A 26,097-nucleotide genomic window follows, 5' to 3' on the forward strand; every position below is an offset into this window, starting at 1 on the left:
TGAACGGCATTTTATTGACATTTCAGAGGGTATTTTGTGATCCAAGACAACACAAGTCTTTTTTAACTGCAATCCCACCAGCCAGAACACAAAACAAAACCCCATGCAGCAGTTGTTTTCTTTCAGATGGGCAAATATTTTTAATTCCTTCTAGAACAACACCCATACAAACAAAAATAAAAATCAAACATAAAAATTAGCCATTGCAACCAAACAAAAAATTATTGTAAGGAGAAGGAAATTTTAAAACTAGGCATTTAAAAACCATAGTAGAGTAGCTTAAACATCTATATGTATGTAAACAAGGTATGAAGAGAGAAAACTCCTTTCCAAAAATTTGCAGGAATTTGGGATAACAGTTGAACATTATTATTCTGTCCTCTTGATAGGTGTGTGTTAAAAAAGCAAGATATGTCTTACACATTTAAGCAGTATACCTACTAAAATTTTGATAATTAATTTCATTTAACGCTCCTGTTTTTTTTCATACATGATGTCCTTAAAGTAAATGATGAAAAAAAAAAATTGAGCAAGAGGAGCAAGTGCTGAAAGAAATGACAATTTACACTGATTTGAGGTATCAATCCTTTAAAATATGCTGATATCCTAAATACTGAAAATGTGTTTGCTCTCATGTATTTTACATGTATTGCTAGGAGTAAGTAATTTAAAAACCTATTTCTAAGCTATTTATTACTAATTGAAATTGCTAACATATTCTGATTGATTTGTGAAAGTGAAAAATCACACACTGAAAAGTGAAACGAATGTATCTAGTAGCTGATTTTAAGTTAACAACATTTAAAAATTTGGGACAATAACATACGAAATCAGGGGCATCCCACAAAACCAAGAATGCTACCACCTGAAAACCAGGAATACACTTGTTTTATTAAAACTCTGCAGACTCAAGGAACTAAATTGAAAATAAAATGCAGACAATTACAGAACAGGATAAGCTTAAGGAAAGATCCAGGGATGAACACAATAGTGGTGCTCCCAAAGGAATGCATTTTCAAAGGTACAGCATCCCCACTATAATAAGAGTTCTATCCTTACAGATATTTATGGGGTAAAGTTGCATTATGTCACCTCTCTTTTAGTTCCCAGGAGAGGAGGAACTGGAAGGAAAGCAGCCTCACTTTTCTGCTGGGTTGGCACCCTTTCCTTTCTTTGTCAAGGCTGGCCCTGGGCACTCCAGCTTGGCAATTGCCACTTGCTGGCAGCTGTAATTTCTAGGCTGAAATGAGGCTTTTGTGCATTTACAGAGAGCATTCTGCAACTCAGGTTTGTAATTCTTGATCACTTCTGGTTTTGTATAAAAAGAAATAGGTAAAAAAAAGGAGATTTACCTGTAAAGTTCATTCCAAAGTGCTTGGAGGAAGGAAGCTGGAACTGAATCATTCCAACCCCATGGCCACCCCAAAACTATCAACATGCTTGATCCCAATTTCTATCAAATCTGTTCAGTGTTGTAAACAGATACATAGGAATGCTCCATGTAAAAGCACTTTACATTGGGAGGAGTGTGCTGGGTCACTAAAGGGAGAGGAGGCACCTTACCCCTTGGAGATGGGAGTTAATTACTCAGCCATGAACAGAAAGTGACAACTGGAAATATTTTGTTCTCCAAGGAAGTGAAAAAAACCCCATTTCTCTTAATTAAGAAGAGTGGCCTATCTGCTGGATAAGCAGGAAATTAAGTAAGTTACTGAGAGCTTGATTAAATCTGTCTGAATTGCCTGGGGTACTTCAAGAAGACTATCTAGAAAAGCTGACATATTCCAGTATGAAAGAGCCCTCTATTGTTTGCAGATGAAGAACACATTATGCAGAAGGAGGGAATGCTTGAATACACCACCCTGCAAGAACAATGAAATGGAAGAGAGCCATAGAAGAGAAAGGGAGGAAAAAGAGCTTTCTAATTTAATTTTAGTCTAAGAATGTTAAGCATGTCTTTATCTTGCAGTATCTCTAATAGCCTACTTGGGATTTCATGGACAAGAAATTTTGTTTTCATTTTTCAGTAAAATGATTAGGAATGATTTCCAATTAACTGACTGATAGCAACAGAAATATTCACAGAATCTATAAGCTGTATGACTGTAATAAATATCTCTGCTTATCTAACATATTTTTCATGCAAAAGATGAGGAATTATTTGCAGAGATGATGCATAGGCCTGTCAGGGAAGCTGGTTTCACAGGAATGAGGATGGAAAACATGAGCTCAGCGAGCAGTGAAGTAATGCTGTCAATTGGTGAGGCAGTGAAAGGCACATCTGAAACACCAGGGCTCAAAGGCTCCCATCTGAGGCACACCTTGTGTGCAGGTCAGCAGTGCAACCTGAACTCCACAAGCAGCACGAGAACAAAAGGTTCCACTTCAGGCACTGGCACAGACTCAACGTGCAACCAGTGACTTCCCAGGCAGCTGAGAATCTCACAGCAGAAAAATGCTGCCTCAACACACTGTGGCACTCACACTCTCTGAACAGAGAGAGAGAGAGAGATCATTCTCTCTCCCCAGATTTTTCCTAGAGAAGCACAGAGAGAAAAAGAGAAAAAAATTCTTATCTCTACTTGCTACTCCTGTTGTTTTTACACGTGTGTACTATGTTAGCAAGATTGTTAACCTGAAGGGATTTCGTAATTAGATTCTACTGAGATTGTTTTGATTCCTCAGCCAATTAAGTCAAAACTGTGTCCTATCTCAAACAGCCATGAGTTTTTCTTCAATATTCTTTAGTCTCTTTGTTTGGTATAGTTCACTATCTCTTAAATATAATATTACTATTATATGGTATAGTTTTAATAAAACAATTGTTCAACCTTCTAAAACATAGAGTAGGTAAAGATTCCACTTCCAACAGAGGAGAAAAGCTCTGATAATCACTATATCTAAAGCAAATTTGAAAGGCTATGCCAACAACTTCTTTTAAGGAAAACCACAGTTCTGAGACCTACACTGCCTTAATTTTTTTCCTTCCCCACTATCATCCCTAAGAAGCCATATTTCTCCTCACTCAAAAGGATCAGATAACTCTTTAAAAAAGAGTACTTCTTAGTGTAAAAAATTCCAAAGCCATTTTTGCTCTAAGTAGAACTACAGGAAACATATATTGCATAGAAAACAACTACTACAGATTGCTGTCTTTTGGAGACAGGCAAGGAAATATAAATGTAAACTTCTTTGAAGATAACATTTCTGTCTCTGCTGAGCTAAAACCACTGCTAACTCAACACACTTCAAATTTCCATCACTTCCTGACATGGTTAATGACCAACATTATGGCAGAGTGAAGACCTGGAGTCTCCTGAAGGTATAAAACTGAAGAGCCAGCCACACTTGCAGTAAAATTTCTCCTGAGTGCCCTGGCATGCTGTCAGTGCTCAGATCCATGGCTACCTGGAGGTCCAGCAGTGTGCAAAGGCATTTCCAGCACAGTGAAAAGCCCACAGGTACCACAGACTACATGCCTGCCACTAAGTACTCTGCTGTTTTGGCTTTTAAAAATAATTATTGAATAGCACCCTGAGTTTCCTGCACTCTGAACATTTTATACAGTATTATCTTCTATTTTCTTACAAAAGGATGGCATTTTAAATATTTCTTCAGTGGTTAGACATGCTCTGTTTAATATACATTTAGGACTCTGGAAGAAGGATTGAAATAATCCTCTCAGATTTAGTATTTTGTTTTTACTTTTATTTTATAAGGCTACACTTGAGTTGCTACACTGACATTTAATTTTACATGGATACACTCTCAGCAGACTTTTACCTGGATTCATGCCACCAGCCTGTACTCATCTAATCACCAAGCCACCTTGCTTGGGGAAATAAGGTTTACAGAATTTCATTATTACTTCCTAGAGCATCAAATTCTCTTTGGTACAGCAAAATAACCTGGAAAAATTTATTCTTAGAAGTGGATTACTTGCTTTAAAACATGGCAGACAGTACAATCAATTATGTGATCTAAACTAGCAGAAAATCTGACAGTAGAAAGCAGAGCACTAAAACCAGAGCACTTTCTGTGGGATATCTCCTGTCCAGTTAAGCTGTTTGTTATCTAGTTTGAGGCTGGAAATCTTATTTCTGCATTATCAATATTGCTCATTCTTCCCTCAAAAAACCTGCAGTTGCTTGTTACAGCACCTGATTGTCTTTTTATCTTTATCTGTCTCAACTTTTGTGACACATATTCAAAAGAACAGCTTAGAAAAACTGGAGCATATGAATTTATGGTATTTTTTCTATTTTTTTTCACTGCTGCAGGTAATGACATCAGTATAGTGTTATTTGGTTTATTACTCTTGAACTCAGCCAGCATTGGGGAGTTCTTTATGGGAAGCTGTCATCAGCAGAGATGCTTAGCAAAAGAAATCCTTACAGAAAACTGCTCTAATCCTCGTGCTTTCCAAGGCAATTTTATTTACTATGAATCAGCATGACATGCACTCCAGATCCTTAAGACTTCTGAGCAGCAAATACAGGTCACAGCAACAGTGATGTGGATTACATGGTTCTATTCTGATTCACTGAGTTTGTCAACAGGAGAGAGATGATGAAAGTTTCATGGATAGATCAGAAAATTCAGAGGTACTGATTAATGTAAGTAAAGCTGTTCTAGATGAGAACAGAAATAATCAGAGAATTTCTTCCTGTTAGGATACAGACATACCTAACACACTTTTCCCATACTGAGTTCTTTTCCAGGAGACACATTTGCTCTGATGTCTGAAAAAATTGCTTTACATCATTCAGAGATATATAAAGTTATGCTTCCTATAGTAGCTTCCAAGGTAGAATGTTACCTCACAGAGCAGATATTTCTTCATATATTGCAGTCAATGGTAATTAGCAAACTCTGAAATGCTTAGGAAAGAAACTAATATTTCAACCACTAATTTTCCTGTTTGCCCTGAGGAGAAGCTTTTTATTTTGTTTCTGGCCAGCAGATTTTGTAGTTCCAAGAGCAGTCATTCCATCTACTTCCTTACACTCTTGATTTATTTTAACAAATAAATTAAAAACTCAGCGACTAGCCACAATAATTTAAAAAATGGAAAAAAAGTAATCCAAAATAATCAATAAACCAACTAAGAAACTGTGAGGACAGAATGGGCAATGTCTTTAACATCTTAGAAAATTCCTCCAAGTTCCTAATCCTAACACTTGGTCACCTCAAATCACAGCCATATCTTATCTGGCCAAATTTTACAGTGTGCTCTAAATGTGAGAAACAAAAGTTATGGTTACATTGCTTGTGAAAAGAGAAATCACTCCAGGTCTTAGAAAGACCACAACCAAACAGCACCCTAAAATTGTTTCCCCTCTTATCATTAATTCCAGCATAGGCACAGGTATTTAAAAAACCTATAGCCATATGGATTGAAGTCAAAGCAGCTTTGACAGCTGAATTCCATAGCATCTAGGACTCCATCAGCCAAAGCACACCAAGCAAACAAGTATTTGATGGTGGTAGCAGGCAAATAGAGCCTGGCCCACAGAGCCCTGCTCCTGCAGCAAAAGGCAGAGTGGATATTTCAGAGGAGAACGTTCACAGGGCAGGAAAAGCTTCCTGGCAGTTACATTTTTTGGGACATGAAGGGGTCATTCCAGGCCAGACCTCCTCTCCCCAGTAATTACAAATATGCCAGTATGACACACTGAGCATGGAAGGTATTGATGGATGACAACAACGCGATTAACTTCCAATCTTTTTCCAGTTTGTGGGAGGAAGAAAAACACTCACCCGAGGCCACAAGTGCAGGGCCTGTGCCAAACCAAGGTCACAGCACTGACACAATTTAAAGGCGTCAGCAGCACCACAGCTCTGAGGGATTCCAGCCACCACCACATTTTTCAGTGCTAACCATGAACAGCAAAGTTGGATGTTGGTCCATGATAACTCAGAATTTTAGTCATTAAGTAGTGGCTTTCTGGGCAAAGACACTGCCTGGAACAATTATGATCATTCCTTCTTCAGGAGTCACAGATGGTTTCTAGCAACAGAATTTATCAGCAAAGACTAAAATCCAACATGGCTGCAGAGCTTTCAAAGGGAAATGAGAGTCATTAGGTAATGTACTCTTACTTGAGTTATTTAGGCCACAGATGTTTGCTCCGAGTTACTCTACTGAAATCCCAAAATCTAAGGTTAGCAACAGCTTTTAAAATATAAAACCAGAAAAATAAGCCGTGGCTGCAAGACTCCAAATTAAACATATTGTTTCTTAGTACGCTTTCTTCAGTGGTTTATCACTGTGTTTTCAACAAATTCATCCTCCTGCTAATTCACTTCTCTTTAACCCACAGCCCTTGGTTCTTTCTGACAGCACAGCACATTCAAGCTGCACCAAAACTGTTTCTGCAACATCCCTGTAAGGTTTCAGGCACAGAGGCAATGATAAAGATCCAGCAGTTAAAGTTTGTACCACCAGTATTTCAAGGGAACCACTTCTGCACTCCACAGCATGTGTATGTATTGTGGAACATGGCTAATGGCCAATCTCTTCTCTTAAAGTAACAGATAAAACCAGAAATATTTCAACTGTCTTCCTTCAGCTTCCTGTTCCTGAAGTTTTTTCCCTTTAAAACTTGCATTGGTTAGTCGTCCCTCTTCTTCCCAGTGCACAACAGCATTGATTTACAATGGTTTGATACAAATTCTTTCCTTCTAAACATGCACCCTCTTCAACCCATCCTCCTACACAGACTTAACCAAATCTCCGATCTTTTATTTTGCAATCATGTAATTTGATGGGCAATCTTCCGTAAGATCTCAATTTTAGCTGAATAGACAGTCTCATAAACACCCTTTTAAAAGCAGATACTGACCTTGAGGTGAGGCTGAAGGAAGCAGCAAATCCAGTAGGAGATGCGAAAGAGAAAGAGTTAGAGTTTGTGAAAACAGAGTCCAGAGATAAAGCAGTTCAAGAATAAAGGACAAAACAAGCAGATATAAATCAGGTAATGACACACAGACACACAATCATTCACAAACACAGAGCTGCATGTTTTATAGACATCTAATTAAAAAAAAAAATAACCAAACCAAAAACCAAGAAAAAGAAATAAGAGAAAAAAAGGACCTTTAGATTAGATTACACCATTTCAATTAGAGGCAACTTGCTGTAGAGAAAATAGTCTCCAATATGTAACAGTTCTTGGAAAAAGAAAATAAGCCATTTTTTAAGAAAACTCTGGATTTATATCACATCATTATCAAGTGTCCTTCTTCCAGAATTCTAACAAATATTTTGAAAATACAGTTTGACTATCTGAGATGAAACTTAATGTTTCCTTTATGACATCTTCTAAGGGCTTATTTTCTCCCCATGAGCAAGACATGCAATTTTTTCACTTTTCCTGCAGATGATGTCAACTTGTATAAAGGGACTAAATAGAAAGGAAAAAACCCCCAACCACTGAGTGAAATCCTTGAGACCTGAAGATTTGTCAAAGCTAAAAGGTCATCTTTCTTAATTTTGACAGTGAAGTCACCCCTTCCAAAGAGAAACAAAAAAAGCAGCTGCCTCTTCCTCCTGCCATAGAATTCTCCTGTATAAGGTGCAATCTAAGAACAATAATGACCAAACAGGTATTTTTTTGACAGTTCTCTCCAACATTGCTCAACAGCAGAACGACCAAGACAAAATGCTGGAGTCCCCTTTGTAACATGAGGTCCCATAGGTTCATTATTGCCTTTTTTTTTTTTCAAATGTCTCCAGTATCTTTCATAGGCATCTGCTGTCAATTTCACTGATAACAGCAAGGTAAGTCCAAGGTATCATAAATATAGATATTTTCAAACTGATTTTAAATTTGATGATTTTCAGTCAATAGAAAAGAGGCAAAGGAAATGTCCTTCTGTCCAAAGTAGCAATTTGGCTTTGACAACATTTGTTGTACTTCTCCCGTGGCAAAATTTCACTCTAAAAAGGCAGGATATGGGCTGGATAAAAATATTTCTATATTTTCCATTTTTTATATTTTTTGCTAACTGCTATATTCTTTATTACTCTTGGTATATGGAGGCACGTAAATAAAATTTGAAGTCCTTATTTATGACATAAATTTTACTATCAATTGTGCTGAGTATTGAATTTGTACAAGCAGCTGTTATTGGTCTGTAACAGATTTAACTAATGCAAAATTACTTTTCTTTGGCTTCTCAACCAACATTCTTCAAATCAAGCTCTTCAAGGACAGCTGTTGTAAAGACTGTATTATCTGGGGATTTGGGGAAATATGAGACTTGTAAAGTGCCAAACACCACATCTCAGTCTTTGATCTTGAAGTAACTTACAAAGTTCCAAAAGCCTTGATTAATTCATACTGAAAAACATGTAAGTAACAATTCTGACTGATATCCAAGACTACAAACAAATTTAACAAAAGGGAACAAAAATTTGAAAATAAACAGTTGGTTAAATATGGGAATAAATACAGTAAAGGTGAAAAATTTAAGATTCTCATTTTGTGTTTCAGGGATCCTTTGGTTGTGTTGTAATTATGTGATATTGTTTCTTCATTTTAACAGTGAAAAGCATACAGGCTACAACTCAGAAGAGTCCAGAGGAATTTAAATGAACCACACAGTTCTTCCATCTGCTATTAAAGGTAGCATCTTTTGCTGGCACAGGATGAAGGCAAACCAGCATGTACAACACTATGCTGAGGTCACTTGCAATTTTCTGTGTGCTACAGAAGTATTACTTAACCAGCTGCATGGGTTTTAAACAGAGAATAATAATTATTGCTACATCTCCATTTTGTTATGGAATAATTCTTTCTCCCAAAGAAAAATACATTTTCTGTAATCGCTAGCCCCTTTTCCAAGTTTTTGTTACAGAGGCAGAAAGTATTTTTTAGAAGTGTGGATTTTTAGAATAATCAATGTTTAGCTGAATGAAAATAAGGACTATGTATGAAAGCACATTAACATTAGAGAAAATCTATAAGTGTGCTGTCACTCAAACTAAAACCAAGGCAGACACCTCAATCTGCCAGCTGTTGGGAAGCCAACGGAGACGTGCCATGGACTGGAGCTGAAGCCTCAGTGCAGGGGCTCTATCAGTGAAATTGAACAGAGGAGCACAGCAAGCATCTGCCCCAGGCAGCAGCCCCAAGCAAGCAGGACCAGATACACACCGAGACAGACTCGTTACAGAGCAGAACCACAAGTTTCAGTTTGCACTCCTTCCCTTCAAGCCAGAACACACACTTGCAGCATTCCTTACAAGATCCAGCAGCAGCGCTCCTGCCCAGCCCCATTTACTGTGTGCTCCGGTGCAACAGTCACACAGGGAGACAAGACAATTGTAATGCCAGCTGGCAGCCCCAGAGAAACCCCCCACTTGCTCTTAAAATACCATCCTGGTAATTGTAAAGGTAGAGCTGACTTTAATCTGATCACTGGGTGCATATCAAAAAAATGAGATGTGAATGCTCAACCATTTTAATTAAGAAATCTCTATTTTAAAAGCTGTTGGTTATTCCAGCTACAATTTTTTCCACATGCTTGTGTATTATAGGGAGTGGGATGAGCCTGCAACATTTGTCTCAGATGTACTTAGGATGTAGTTTATGTAATGATTTTCAGTCAACCTTTGAATTCCCCTTGTTTGACAGTGAGTAATTGTGTATATTTATTACCCTGTCATCCCTTCAAAGCAGTCTGACAGGGAACAATAGGCATTTGATCTTCCTTGTGTCTGTCAAAGCAGAGAGGCTATTTATTTACCCCTTTTGACAGATTTTCTTGATAAAAGAATGATGGCTGGTCTTTTTCTTAGGTTGGTATTTAGAGGGATGGGGAAGAGATGGAGAGGCACAGACAGAAGGTTTGTGTGCATGGATCTAAGAGCACAAACCCAGCCACAGATGGCCACAATGGAGCACTAAAATTACGATTTCACTGAATTACTGGCAATTACTGCATATTCCTTTTGCTCTTTCAGTACTCCAAGACAATGCTTAGGATCTGACACTTTTAGTTCTACTATATTAGTTGTATAAAAGACAGTTTTGGTGGTTTGGTTTTTTTTTTTTTGACTCCTTCCACACCAGGTTGTGAGTATAGATACTCCCATATTGCTCAAATATATTGACTGAAACAAAGCTACAAAACAGCTTTGGAAGAGATGTAGTAAAGGCAGGTAACAATGAAACTGATATGCAGATTTGGCTCATTATTTCCACGATGCTCTTCCTCCTCACATTTATAATTATTTTAATTATATCACAGCTCTTACAGTCTAATGATCTAGCAGCTGGATTAGGAGATACCTGCTAAATAAAATCCATTATTGCTACAATATAAGGCAGATGACAACTCCTATACTCATTACAGATAACAGGCATGAGAGGGAGTGCTTGAAAACCATCTTGATTTAATGATACAGGAAGGGGGAAAGAATGGGAAATAAAGGACAGCTAAACAAAGAAGAAATTGAAGAAGAATATCCCATTATAAGAAAAAGGTGAGGATGGATTGAGGAGTCACCGTAAAATCACTGTGATGGGGTTTTTATCTGCTGCTCTCTACAGATGGATTTGCAATTACTGGCAGCGTCCCTGTGCCTTTCTTTTCCTTGCTTAGATGTAGGTTTCAAAAGTGATTAGGGAGTCTGGTAACAAAGCTTGACTTCCAGAGGGCAGACACTTTCTGAAAACCAGCATGCTTTCAAATGCCTTAAGTTAAATACCTGTAAGCAAATGTGCCTGCATCTTTTATTCTAATCTGTTTAAAGAAGTTATGCTGATATGAAATGTTTTGTGTTTTCCTCCTCTGAAACTTGATACAGGACTTCAGGTGTAACACTGATCTTGTATGAAGATAAAGCAAGACTGAGAAGAAAGAAATTACTTCTTCCTTTCCTAGCTGGGAGATTATGAAAATCTTAATATTCAACAGATCTGTGTGCTCAGAGGTGGAGCTGGACTAACTATGGGCCTGACCACTTCTTTCCATTACAAAACCCAGTTCTCAGTTGCTTGCCAAATATGAAGAAGCTGTGCTGCTATTTCCCATGACAGGTTCAACTTAACCAGGGATTTTTGTGGAAAATTTCAGCTGTGTCCTTCACAAAAAGCAGCATTTTTATAGAAAAAAATTGTTCATATATGGTAAAGCGTGTATCATTTCACATAAAATGTGAATTAAAATTATAAGGCAATCTCAGAATATCCTAAGTTTTGAATGATTTACCTTAGAATTTTAATGTTCACTTAAGCTACAGATTTTTGAGCGAAGTAGATGAAATTCTACAGATTCTGCCTTGTAATAATACCATGCAATTTTAAGATAAATACATTTGATTTTATGTTTTATGGCAACAAAATAGATTGAAGCATTTAAAAATAATATTTAATTGTTTCAGGTTTTCTAATGCCTGAATCAGAGTTCAATTTATTTTTGGAGGGCTATAATCAGTTAAGACACATAAAGAATTATAGCCACACCATCTCTCAAGGCTAACTTTAATGGTGATGATTATGACTTTATAAACACCTTTCTTTAATTTTACACCGTATCTCTTACTTTAAATTATTTATATGCCTTGATGTGGTTCTTGCTTAGGAATGCTATAAAAAACTATTTAAAAATTCACAGAAACAACAAACCTGAAAACCAAGGACAATTATTCCAAGGTATGAGTAGCAGTTTGAAAAGAAGTATTTCACCTTCAAACTGTTGACTTAAGCTTAGGGCATAATTTACTAGCAGTTTCCTTTACACTATTCTAGGAAACTGTAAAGTTGATGGAAAATACAGCTAATTTCTCTCTCCATCTATCCTTCATAGAACACTACACAAACATATCTGTCTTAAAGACAGACAAAATAAGATATTCTGCATTCTACTGTTCACATTTTTCAGCACTCCTTTGAGATCCCCCTATGTTTTTTAATCTTTTATTTACTGTTGGGAAGAAATAGTTAAGATGAGGACTATACCTTTTGGCTGCTACAAATCAAAAGTTGGAAGGTTTCTTCTTCAAAAGGGCATCCTTAAATTCTTTTCAGGAAAACTCTCCAAATTCTCTTTCTTAAAATAGCCACTAATTCCAGCTGTCCTTAGCAGGACTGCTGGTATTCCACAGCTGAGTGCTGTCTTCCTTTGCTCCCAAAGCAAAATCTCCTTCAGGAATAAAAACAAGCCCTGTGTCCTTGCAAGAACTACCCATCTTATCTAGTGAGTGTGTCAAATGAAAATCAATTTTAAGCCTACAACTGGAACTAGCACTTCCATATATATTCACTCAGTGCTCTCTTCTGAAAAAACATATACAGATATACTTCTTGCCACCTTTCAAGGACAAATTTCTCATTTGCACAATATGTGCACACCAATAGAGATGTGTTACTGTATAGGCTGTGTATAAATTATTCTCTGTATGAATTATCATCACAATAAAACTCAATAATAAGTCAATACTTGTATAAACCCAGGGCACAGGGAATATTTCTCTGTCTGCTCTGGGGTGCCCTGACCCCCAGGGCAGCACTGACTCTGACCCTCATTCATGGAGAAAGTTTCCCAGACTTCAAGATAGACTGGAATCCACTAAAGTGTGAAATAGATTATAGAGAGTAGTGTAGGTGATCACTTGGTGAGAAATTTAGGGTTTGGGATTTTTAGTATGTTGTGGATGGAAGCAAGGTGGAGGGCACAGGGTTTTGTCCTGGGTTTCCTCTTCATCCTTCTTCTTCAGTTGGGTTGGCATTTTGTAATTGGGCAGAAATTCTGCATTGTGTGCTCTTTGGGACCAGTTGTTGGGTTAAAAGGGAAAATAATCTCAGTGTCAGTTCTTCATTGGATAGTTCAGTCTTAAAAGACCTTGTAACAAGAGATTGTTGGCCATTTTGTGCCTTGCTGCTGAACTCACAGACTGTTTTACTGATAAGAAATAATCAACACCTGAGTCTGAACATGAATAAATGTCTCAAGTGCCTTCAACCCAGACCCAGAGAAACCGATAAATACTGACCTCTATCAATGACACATTTTAGAATACTTGAAGAACACTGACTTTTAGCTGGTTCAGGCTGGTAGGTAGGTAGCAGAGATTAGAACCAAAGCCAAAACACAGCAAGAAAAACAATTAAAAAGCAACAGCTTCTGTCAAGTTTAAATCAGGGAGAACAGCAGCAAACTTCCTTAGGACTGCGGTCACGAGCAGCGCTTGCACTGGACATAAGCAGGTGCTGTTTGACCTAGGGAAAGAAGCAGCATTGCAGCAGCCCCAAACAGCAGCAGCAGAGGCCACACTGCAGCCCAGAGGAGGAAACAGAAGCCTTGAGGGCACTCACTTTCCCAGGAAGTCCCACACAAACCCCCCCAGGTGTTGCGGTGCGGGGACCGACACCTGGCAGGGAGGGTGCGGAGTGCGGGAGCCGCGCTTTCTGAGGAAAGGCGCAGTCACAAACACCCCCGGGAACAAAACAGAACAAACAACACAACTCGGGGAGCAGGGGGGACAGGGGAGGAAGAAGCAAGGGAGGAAACAGAACACAAAACGAAAAGTTACAGAGAGACAGCAGGTTATGGGATGGCAGTACAAAAAGCAAACAGTTAGTTACAAAGGAAGTGAATAACCAGACAGCTACAAAACCTCTACGCCACCACAATAGGGGGCACAAATAAAACTTATGGGGCTGTACACCCACAGAAGAAATGTGGACTTAGGGCCCACCTTCCCATAAGAAAAAGCAAAATCCTCCCCACAGAGTATATACACCAATGAGCTTGTGCTTTCCACGAGCTCATATATGAGCTCATATCAAAATATATGTATAGCATGCACCATAATTAACACACTTCTTTTAACATCTTTCATCTGAAAAGCAATGTCTCCAGTCAGTAATTGCAACAGCTACTGAAGAGTGGAAGCATTTTCCTCATTATGTTACCTTAAGCACAAGGCAGCTTTGCTTGCATTGAAAAGAACAGTTTTCTGCTTTTAATTTCATCTTCTTCTCCTTACTGTCCTTTCTCTTTCTCTGTTCCTCTGTGCACACCTCCCTAACAGGTGACACATCTCTTCTGTGGATGAAGCTGTGATACCTTTTCTCTCTCCCTGACAGCATATGGTCTAGCTGTCACATAGAACCAGCAAGAGGGAAAACTACAGGGAGGAGAAACTCTCTTTTGAAAAAATCCCATTTTTTTAGTACAATTATTCTCTGTATGGGACTTTTTTCTTCTCACCTTGCTACACATGGAACACTGACTGTTCCTGACAGGCACAGCAATATTTGCTGTTTAGCTTGCTGACAATTGCTTCTGCAGGCACTAAGGCTCTTCTTTGCACAACACAGCTTGATCAGCTGTACAAGCATTAAAAGACAAGAAAATTTCTACCTCACTCTGCATGGACCACAGTTCAGGAAAGTCTTTTAAACGGCAAAATTATCTATTTTTCTCCCCTTAAAACCAGGACTCTTCTAGCTCTAAAACATGCATGTAACATGCCTCGATATATAGGTTCAGTCACGAAAGAATATTTTATAAACAAGCATTGTAGATAAAAACAGGACCAACCTATACATGAAATAGGCATGAAAAAACCTCTGCTTTGTGCAAAAACTCCCAAAAAGAAAGCAAGCTTTCAGGGAATAGTTCTTTGGGGGAGCACTTGAAAACAACAAAGGTCAAATACAATTACTCAGAAAGAGAAATTATCAGTAAAACCTCACCATAAAGTATCTGGAAGTTTCTATCTCTTTCTCCAGCCCTGTGTTTATATTACAGTTCCACCTGAAAAATCCTTTCAGGTGCTGATACTTGGCTAATTCACCATTAGATCTCTAGATCATGAAGACTTTTTCTATTTCCACTTAATGAATATTCTTAGATTTTTCTCCTCCCCTTGATTTATTTGGCTGCTGGCAGTCACGTGATAACAAAAGATGTCTTTTCTTTTACATAGTCAAAATACCTATTCTAATTAACAGAAATAAGAGAAAACATATTCTATCTTATCTCAGTATTGGAAGAAAAGATAAGTTAAAAAGAGAAGAGGACCACTTGATTTTTTGTAAGACTGACAATCATGTGGTAAGAAGGAATGGATAAAACTGAATAGACAAAGCATTTACCCAATTGTTACAGAATGATGTCTACTCATTTGGGGGTTCTACATTTTCATGGTAGGACTTTAGTCTGTGACTGAAACATCAAGAAACTATCATGTAACAGGAAAAACAATAACTGCTTTGCAGATGTCTAGAAGTGCATATTTTCCAAGAAAAAACTAACTTTCTAACTCTTTGACGATGGTGCAATTGCCTCTATCAATAAAAAGAGATCCATCCTAATTTTTTTCTTTGTTATTGTTCCTTCATAGACTATAAACTTTTTTGTTTATAGGACACTTGTGACTATTCAATTTTTGATGCTGCAAGTCAAATCATGATTACTTCCTGAATGCTAATGTAATAAAAAAGTCAGCTTGCATTAAAAGCATATTTAAGAGAATTCTCTTCCTGCCATTTTAATCTCCTCTAGGAATCAGGCTGAGGAATGATGCTTATTTCTGACTTTCTTTTCCTAAACAGTAGTTACTTGTCCACAAAGAAAAAAAACCAATTAAGGCACACAATGAATATATTCCTTCCCCCTATCTTAGTTCTGATAGAAGTTTGCTGCTTGTACCTGTTCCCTAGTCAACCTGCTTGTCCTAAAGAGGATGACACGGGAAATATCACACCAGAGATGGGGACCCAAAGAGGACTGAAAAAAAAAATCAGACAAACAAATGACTTTTAGCTTTTTCATGTCTATACTCACTCAACAATATCAACTTATTACCTAAATGTTCTGCTGATTACATTATATACCAATGGGCTGAACAACGCATCACTTAGGGAAAACGGGAAGACATTAAAAAAGAATATATCCTCACTCCTGGGTGTTTGAGCTTATGCCACAGGTATGAGGAATTTTGGTTACATAAAACAACTTAAAGAAAACCATCAGGATGCTGCTTACAGTCACAAAGAGAGAAGAAGCCCAGCTAGCAAACTGAACTGTTCCAGAGCTCTGTACGTGTCAAGGAAAAGAGAATGGACTCCTTAGAAAAGAGTTTTTCACATCATTCAGAGGGACCTATAATTTGACAATCAGCAAGCCATGAAAAACAACCACTGATTGCAGAACCTGAAATGTCCTCCACTTAGTTGCCCTAATCTTCCTGACACTAAATTGTAGAGTAATTAAGTAGAGAAAAGACAGAAGGACTATTCTGGCACAAGGCAAGTGGGAATAATCAAATTTCCATTTTGCTGCTCCAAGTTGGGAGTGGTAAAGTAAACAAAAAACCCCAAACAGGTATTACTGCCCAGAAATTTGTTCTTGGCCCACAGTAAGATGAGAAAATGACAGAACATAGAATCTAACTCAGGTTTTTCACAAGATCTATTACTTATATTTGTGATTCAAACATCATGGAATCACAATAAATTTCATTTTTTTTTCTAGGGACATAGTCTTCAGCCTCCTGGCTCCCAGAGAAAGATGGAAAATGCTGAAAAGTGGTGAATCAAATTTTGCTTGGACAAAAGCAAATCTGCTCATCAGGCTTCACTTGGGCCGAGGTTTACCTGTATCCCTACCAGCACTGAGTTATGAGGCCACTTGTCAGAAGAATCTGAGTAAACAGTAACAAAAGCTCTGAAAAGGCATTTTTCTTATTTGTTTCTGTGAAAGCAATGCCTGAAGAATGTCAGTAAATAGTAACACAAGCTTTCAAAAGGCATTTTTCTTATTTGTTTCTGTGAAAGCCAAGCCTGAGGAATTTATTGTATCAAAACAAAAAACTCTTTTGCAAACACACCAAAATTTCTGCAGCATTTCCTACGCTCGCCATTCCTTTATATCTCTATCTACCCTTCTAGCTCTATCTATCAGCCCTATTTTTGAGAAGCCAGGTAAGAAAAAGCAGATGGTAAGACACCCTTTTCCTAACAATGTAGCAAAATAAAGGACCAAAGAAAGAAAAATTTTAAATAGACTAAAAGCCTCTAAAAGACTTTTCCAAAACAGGCACCTTAATGTTTTTAAGTCAAGAAAAACAACTTATCGCTAACATACTAATGTGGGTTTTTTTGCTCCTCTTTTAACTTTTACACCATCCTCACCTTTCCAGCTCTGCTATCTTCTTATCCTTGTCATTCTTCTCGTTTTCCATCTCCTTGAGGATCTCCAGGAGCCGGTCCACCTCGGCCTGGGCCTTGCCGGACTCCTCGCGGTGGCGCGCAACCTCCCGCTCCAGCTGCTGCAGGCGCTCGCCCAGCTCGGGGCTGGCCCTGGCCTCCAGGGTGGCCTCGTGAGCCTGGGGGAAAAAGGGGCAAGAAACACCACTTCATCCACATGCAGCTCTGACAACCCCAAAATGTCAGCTGTCACAGTTCCAAAGTGCTATCTAGATCGCTATTTCAAAATAGCAAGATTAACTGTTACACGGGAATAAGAAAGGCCTATGCTATCTTTAAGTATGGGGAAATACTCTGCAGGAAAACAAATATAGTTTTTTAAATTCAGCTTAAAAGAACACATGACTTTTAATCTGAAACAGAAAAATAAATCACAGGTAACAGCCTTCAATAACTACATCACTCTGCAAAGTGTCAGACCTTTGCACAAATGGTGCTGATGTGCTCAAGCCCTTGCCAGTTCTGTGAGCCACACAGACCAGGGTTTACGAGCATGGCTACTGAAATTATCTTTGCTTAGTTACCTAGGAAATACATTTTTCAAGTCAGGCTGTTGGGACAAAAAGTACCTCTGGACTGAGGACGAAATGATCCCAATGAATTGATTGTTTGGGGAGGTTTTTTAATGGCTTGATTTGTTACAAAAATCACAAATTTATTAGCAAACCTAATTCAATAGTTCCCATGCATGTAAGAGACAGGAAGAATGCAGTTTTAGTGCTGGAAGTTAAACCAGCAGACTAAGGACTATCCTTTTTCTCTCACGCTGCTCCTCTGTTCTTGGATCTTGAACTGCAATTTGATATCAATTAAAGCTATTTCAGAATTGCTCAAAATTGCTTCAGTGAATGGCAAGTTTGATGGAGCTCATCAGGATTGCCTGCAGGCCTTGCTCTTCTCAAAACAAACCTACACCAGAAAATAAGACTACAGACTTTTCTCCTCTCTGTGTGCAGCTGTGGAAAGTCGTTTTACAAGCTGCCAATGTTCTGCTCCAAAGCACACTAAGTCTAGATCTGATAGTATGGGACTCTGTTGCTTTTAAAGGTAATTGGAGAGTACTACAGCAGTAAAAAACTCAGGGCAGAAAGCTGCTGCTTCCAAAGAACCAAATAGCAAAATTATATTTGGCTAAATCTGTTTAGTTATTCAGTAAAACAAGACTGGAGGAAAATATCCATTCATTGACTCCAACATTTTTGCCTTGAAGTGTCTAGTTTTTAATTAGTTTCTTTAGAGCCAAGGCCACATTCTAGTAGAATCCAGGAGACTTGTGGAGCAGAATATTATGGGACTGTGGAAAGTCTTGATGCCTGTCTTTAATGGGACTGACCTTGGGATGGATCTGGTTTTCCCAAACAAAGGAAAGGTTTATGTTCCAGGGCCTTAGCCCTGCAGCTCTTGTCTGAGGGTCAATAATAAGCTGTTGTGGCTTTCTTTTGTTTAAAAACAACAATTCCAGAAAGCTGATTCGGCTGGACAGTATTTTATCCTAGAAAAAAATGCCCCGGGCCTCCCAGGCAGATGTCAGCAAGGGTGCCCAATAACCAAAAATCATGGAAGAGTAGAACCAACCCTTTCCTGAGGTAATGCATTTAGGAACACTAACAAGGCTCCCTACTTTTGAGTGACTTTCTAGAAAAATCTGACACTCCTGTGCCACTGAACTGTGAAACAGAAAACCCTGCATTTGGGCTTCTGGCTACAAGTGCATCCCTGTGAGGCTTCGCAAAGCCTTTTGGAGTTAGGGCTGTCACTGCTTCCAGATTCCTTGCTGCCCCATGAGCACCCCAAATCATACACCCTTGGAAAGGGCTCCCCACAGCAAGTGGAAGTGCAATTAATGCCCTGCCAGGAGGATGCAGACTCCAGGAGGAGGTGGCAGCAGGGAGACTGACAAGTGTGTCAGCCCCACGAGCAGCTGGGAGCACCAGGGGACACACTTAGCTTTGCAACCAGCATTGCTGGCTGTTTCTGAAATGCTTTTTTTGGGATTTCCAGCCTGAGGAAATCTGAAATATTTTATTTCATTTCCTTTTCAACTACACCTTAAATTTCAAAAACCTCCTCCAGTCTTTCCTTCCCAAATACAGGGAATTGGGAATACTGTTTTTGGGGTCACCTATCCATCAACTGAGGGCATCAGTATTCTCCTAAGAGACACTGAGTATAAGTTAAGTCAAGTCTGGTTTTCACTAGACAGAGCCTGAGTTCTTCTGTACTGGACTTAGGTATGTTTCCAACATCTCAAATTGTTTAACAAATACTCCTCCAGGCTCTTTAAAGTCATCCAAAATACATGATCAGATAATCAAGAAACTTCTTTTCAAAGAAAACAAAGTTAGGCTGTTAGCCTGGCTTATTAAACTCACTAATTCAAAAGAAGTTATAAGACCTAATGCAATTTGACTGTCAGAACAGTCCTGATTTATTTCACTCTGTTAATAAAAGCATCTCCACAACAACCCAAGAGACACTACTGAGAAGAGGAAATAAATTTTCTTTTCTAGAGAATTAGCCAACACGTCAGTGTGTCTGGTTCTTATAGAACCAAAGGGCTATTTACAGGACATAAATTATTGGTTAAGACATGTAACACATGTTATTTGTATATAATGCACATAAGTATGGATACTTTCACCTAACACAAAGAGAATGTTATGTGATATGCTGTAAACTGGAGACCACTTCCTGCACTGTGAGTTACTGACTGAGTGACTTTGGTCCATTTTGTGGGTTTTGTACAAAATACGTGTTTCATGACTGTATCTAAAATCCTACTGGATTCATTTATTGTATAAGAGAGAAAACCAATGCATTCAGAGCTTTCCCACAAACTCACATCAAGATCTGGAACAGATGAAACTGGCTACCTTCCCTGTGCAAAATAATTAATCTTGGGTTTTTTTCCTTTAACCAAAAAGCAAAACACAAATAATGAATTCCTACATTCACAGTAAAAAAAATACATATACAACTTGCCCCACCCATCAAAGGTGTAGAGAAATTCCAAAATAAGTAGTAATTTCATTTTGGAAGCAGAATCAACATCTAAAGTGACAAATGCACCAATAGTTTCTCCTGCATTAAGAGACTATAAGAAGTCTACTTCATAGGTTTGACTTCCATCTCTGCCTGGCACAGGATTTGTAAATCTGTAATTTTAATATAGTTACAAACAAATGTGATAGTGTATAAAAGAAGTACGACAAAAATTAAATAAATGTAGAAAGCAGCCTGCTGAGGGTGAAGGAAACAGTGCACTTTCTCATCTCTGCAGATCACTGAGATTACCTGATCAGAAGCTATTTAAACCCTTCAGCTTTTACTCCTGACCCTGGCATTAGCTCTCTGTGCTCCTGTGTGGTATCAAACAGGTGAATTAAAGAGCACAGCCAAACTCACACATTTCACTCTGCACTGATGCATAAGAAACAGACACATTTCTGGAAAGCAGCACCCTCTTGAGCTCTGCTTTTATTAGCAAAGCTCATCTGATCAGTATTAATCTTTGCCAGTGTGAATTCAGTTTCAAATTCTAAGTGGCTCAGGGCAGAGAATAGTTTAAGTTTACTACTCTGGCTATGTCCTCCCAGTTTTTAAGAGGGACTATAAAGGAAGAGGTGGTTTAACAGCTTTCTGCTTCCCTGCTCTCATTTCCCATCTGGAAAGTGCTAAGTGATAGGGTGACTGCTTCAGGTACCTACAGAACATAAAAAAGAGTGATTGTTCCTCAACAAAATAAATGTACTCCAACTTCTCTTGCTTCCACAGAAAATCAGCTGACAAAGCCAACTTCTACAGCTAAAACAAAGATGACCAATGTTTCATAGAAATAACCAATATTTACAGATGGAGAGGAGTGGAAGACAAAACACATTAAAAAGAATTTTCTAAGTTGATATTTGTCATGCCAAAACCCTCTTTTTTAAGAGGTAAGATAATCTTACACAGCTTAAAGTGTGCCAGAGACAGGGAACATAACAATAGCACAGACCTAATTTAAAGGTTCTAAAATGTAAATAAAAATTCCAAACATTATGACCAAGACTCCAAATCAATATTCCTAAAATATTAACTAAATCAAACAGCAAATAACTCACAGCAAACACTTTCTACTTTTACCTATGAATTGAGACAGTAAATTCAGTTTAACATTTCACATACAAGTGTTGCCAAGAACTTTTGGCCATGAAGTAAAAGTTCCCAAGAACCTGAAATCCCATTTTAATCCACTCTCCTACCTCCAAGGGAGCCTCATGTCTCCTAAAAATAGTAAATGCACACACAAATACAAAAATATATTATGATTATTTACTGCAAAAGACAAACACTTTACCCATCTTCTGTACTAAAGGCAGAAATTCAACTGATAAAACATTTGTGCTGTCTTCTATCATGCCTTTATTAGTTTTAACAGAATTGTAAATTTAAAAAACCATCAGGCTTTTTCCTCCTTTAGTTCCAAGGCTTTACACACCCCAAACTGTAAAAAAGCTTTTTGAAAAGGCAGTAGTGGAAGTAAAAGGCTCAGGAAATTCTGTGATATACTATGTACTGTAAACTTGAGACTGTCACAGAGAGTTATTTGCTGTCTTTTAACCATCTCTACATGGTTGGTCTTTGTTAATGGATCTGCAAATTTTCGACACTGAATAAGCAAGTGTTCAGTTGGAATTGATTCATAAAGAAATTATTTTCTTTATGAAGAATCACAAAGACAGGAAGACAACTCAAGAGAGCCAATTTCCATTACTTTAAAAAGTGATTTCTTCAGAGATATACAAGTTCCCAGAGATGTCATTAAACACAAACCACTTGCTCTCTTTGGATTCAGCCCAGCACAGAGTGGGCAAAGCCAGGAGGGAAATGCCCACAGAACATTTCTCTTTGTAAATCCCTTTTAACCCCCCCACCTGCCTCCTCTGATTTGGCCCTTACTCACCTGACCACTGCTTTACAAAATCAGTTCACAAGCAATGAACAGACATTTAGTACCAGTTTTTGGATATTCAATGTACGGCTCTATAAGCTGCTTATTCTTGTCTGCAACATGACATTAAAAGAAATAATTCCCCAATTTTCTTTCTTATGACAGCACACAGATGGTCTGTATGCCTCATAAGAGGAGGAGGGGTTTGGCTACAGAGAACCAACCCCTACCATGAACATGAGCAGGTATCCACTGGCCAGGTGAGCTGGGTGGTAACCGATCACAGCCAACCAATTTTGGATGTGGAGTCTTTGGAACAGCCCATATAAAGAGCTGTGGGTACCAAAAAACTCTCCCTGCTCCATGAAACCCTGGTGTCCTGTTGTGTTTCTGTCTCCCCCACCACGACACTTTCTGTCATGCTAATCACAACTAATCACTCCTTAACACCACCAGTGGGAAATGAGGATGCATTATTAAACCTGTTGTGCAGGGGAAAAAGCAAAATGGAAATGTATCCTGCCTTATTCACTCAATGCTTTCCTGCTATTAAAAAAGCATTTTACTAGCTTATTTCTCTGGATGATTATCATCTCTCGTGTATATCTGGCTCAATCTTGGAGCATTTGTCATGCAATATTGAAAACAGCAAGACTCTAGCAGACAATAATTTAGTTATGAAATGCTATACAAATTACCTCACAAGGAAAAATGAGAAAGACCACACAGTGTGACATTGGCCATTTCCTGAATTTTGAATATTCCATTTTTCAAAATGAGTGCTACCTTCAAAAGTTTTTCTGGGAGGGGTAGAATAGGTAATTTTTTTTCAGCTATAAGAGTATCAAGGAGAAAGCATCTCCAACTTTCCACTACTGAGGTACGCTGAAATGAAATGAGGTGAGGTAATCAGAAAGGAACTTTAAAAGCCACCACAGAATTGCAGGATGGTTTGGGTTGGAAGGGTCCTTCAAGAGCATCTCATTCCAACCTCCCTACTGTGGGCAGGGACACCTCCCACTAAAACCCCATCCAACCTGGTCTTCATAAAACCTCTTGTACCTGATCCTGTGTGTTTGCTATATCATACTGGAGGATAAAATACAAAGTCTCTTCAATATCTTCTGTGTTCTGACTTCAGAGTAATGAGTTTGCATGCTATTAAAGATTTTGTAGAGAATATGCTCTCCTGACACGAATTCTTCTACCTATTTGCACCAAGTACAATCTATTTGTATTATATCTCATTTTCTCAACTCCTTATTGACACTATTTAGCCAGGTTAAAAGAATTTCTGATATGGGATGCCACAAAAATGGAACAATTGCAAGCCCAGAAATTTTCTGACTCTCAGACAATGATTGTCAGGATAGACAACTCCATTTACCCTGAACATTGCCAAGAGTAACACAGGTATCAGAAAAGTTCTGTAACACCATTTTTTATGCACAGAGCCACAAAAGAAATCTCTGATGAAAACCACCTTGGATTACGTAATTTACAGTGTCAAGATATTACACAAACACTCCTTGACAGGAGTGCTCTTTGACATCAAACAGGAGGCTGGAAATAGGATCCAAAATTAAACTGACATAGTACCAGTGAGCTGAATGGTTACACAAGATTTGAAGCAATCTTTCAGTCGCTGCAACTCAGTTGTTATTTCTACTGTGCTGCTGTGCCCAGTGTTACAGAACGCGTTCACACAAGAAGCTTGATTCGCATGGAAATTCCACCTTCTTGCTCTGAAAATGCACAGACAATGGAGATGACAGAAAAGCTACAGGACACTTCAAGCACCAGCAGCAAAGGGAAACAAAACACAAGACATGATATTAAGCTGTCCAAACAAAAATGCAGTTAGGCCAAGGCAGTCAAACAGTGAAAACATCTCAGAAAGCTTTTTTGGAACATGACTGGTCTGACATCCCACTGCTTTTTGTTTGCATCCATGCTGTCCATACCCACTATACTAAAGGAATTCACCAATACACTCTGTGTTGGCCCAACTATAAAAGCAGAGGTGAATACACATGCAACACAAAAAATTAAATGTGCTGGCAACAGCCCCTCAGATTGCCAGGGAACTTACTAGCTTGGATGGATGACTCAATAAAACTTCAGGGTGCTAAAGGGAGAAAAGATAGGAAAAGATGGAGAAAATTTGGGATAGGAACAGTGTGAGAGAGAAAAAGAAAAGATGTAACAAGAAAAGAATTTAAAATAATAACTGCAACATTAATTTACTAAGATGACAGAATCTTAATTAGTGGTTTTAGCATGCATTACTAACCAGCTTCTGGAACATGAGAAACATGGAGAGTTACCCTCATGCAAGTCCCAAATTTTATCCTGAATTTTTCAGTTTAACAGATTTGTCCAGCCCCCACATATTTGATGCAGTTCTTTGTTTGGGTTTACAGATGAGTTCCACAGATTGAGAAGGACTTCAATTCCTAGTGCTTCCTTTGTATCAATTTCAAGTCAACTGAATGGTTTAGAAAACTAATTCAGTAACTGACACTATCTGAATGCTGAACACAATTTTCCTTTTTGCTTTTATTGTAACAAGAAATCCTGATTTCCCTGGCAGCCTTTTTCTTTCTGTGTGGAATGCATCATTTATTGTCCCTTCTTGGAAAAAAAAAATATCAGTTGAGAACAAAAGCCAGCCTTATCTATCAATATTATCAGTAATATTTTGAGCTGTGGGAGAAAATCCATGTTCACAAAATAAAAAGCAGCAGAGTCTGTATTAGACTAGCCAGGCTAACTCTTGGGAAAGACAGAATTTGGATCAACACTTCATTAAGTCTTTTCTTCCTGTTTTTTGAAAGATACTATCCTCCTGAATTTGAAGAAAGAACACCACAGCAGAAAAAAAACCCCAAAAAACAACCTCTGAGTATGCCTGTTGAAGGTAGAGGTATTTTCCTGGCAGGGAATCACTGCTAACTTTTTCTGGTGAAAAGTTCCTAGAACTGCAGCAAGGGGAAGTTTATTAAATGGTTTTGACTTTCCTCCCTAAAAATAAGGAGTATATCTATAGGGAGAAAAACTATGCACTGGAAATGAAGACGGACAAAAGTCCACTCATCTTTCCTGGAAAAAAATTCTAATATTAGCTGGTCTCTCCCAGATCAGAAAAAACAAAATGAAACAAAGTATACTGGCTGGGAAAGACAAGACAGAAAATGCTGGGAAAAGAGTCTCCTGAAGAACAACTAAAGGAAAACTTTCTCACTATAAAAATAATACATTAAAATAGTAGCTTGGACAAAGATTTTCCTAAAGAAAAGAAAAAGCACCACAGAGCATAACAGCACTTCACAGAAAGAACCTCCTGTGTGTTATTTGCCTCGAATGATTCCATCTGAGCCAAAATGAAGACAGGACACCATGTAAACTCAACGGGGATTTATGAGCTGCTTTCAGCCTTCAAAATCTCCCACTGCATCTCCTGCTGGCAGCAGGATGAACAACTGAGCACAGAGGCAGTGAATACAGAATAATCAGAACATTAAGCACACAAATTTGCATAACCATTGTATTATTATTTGAAAAAAACAACCCCAATATGAAAAACACTGCAGTTTTAGATGCTAAGCCAAAGATCAATGTAAAACCCTTATTGCTGAAAAGAGGAACAGCAGCAAGAAGTGAGTACTTCAAGGGAGACACATGAGAGTAACATGGAACTAAAATAAATTATCAACAACTTTTCAGCACTCTTGCACTCTGCTCGGTTAATATTTTTGTTTAGTGTAAAGTTAATTCCCTTTTACAGAAGAAAGGGAAGCTTGCATGGTTCATGATTCCTTTGAGGGTCACTGTTTGCAGGTTAGAAAGAGTTTTTTGCAAGGACTACCAAAGTCTTTTTTATTTAATGGCTCAACAGTAGTCCAGATCAGCCTCTCCTGCAGCTTCTTCACTTCT

General features: G+C 38.3%; 1 protein-coding gene across 1 annotated transcript in view; it reads right to left on the bottom strand.

Annotated features, from left to right (window-relative positions):
• The window catches only part of ERC1 (ELKS/RAB6-interacting/CAST family member 1), a 267,409-nt gene that overhangs the window by 136,450 nt on the left and 104,862 nt on the right, over nt 1-26,097 (bottom strand). Inside the window, exons 12-13 of the mRNA XM_058804547.1 lie at nt 24,254-24,289; nt 17,154-17,347 (exon numbers count right to left, since the gene is read on the bottom strand). Of these exons, the coding sequence (XP_058660530.1) occupies nt 17,154-17,347; nt 24,254-24,289 (230 nt within the window). The remainder of the gene's footprint in view (nt 1-17,153; nt 17,348-24,253; nt 24,290-26,097) is intronic.

This window comes from Ammospiza caudacuta, chromosome 5 (genome assembly GCF_027887145.1).
Source record: "Ammospiza caudacuta isolate bAmmCau1 chromosome 5, bAmmCau1.pri, whole genome shotgun sequence".
Taxonomy (NCBI): domain Eukaryota; kingdom Metazoa; phylum Chordata; class Aves; order Passeriformes; family Passerellidae; genus Ammospiza; species Ammospiza caudacuta.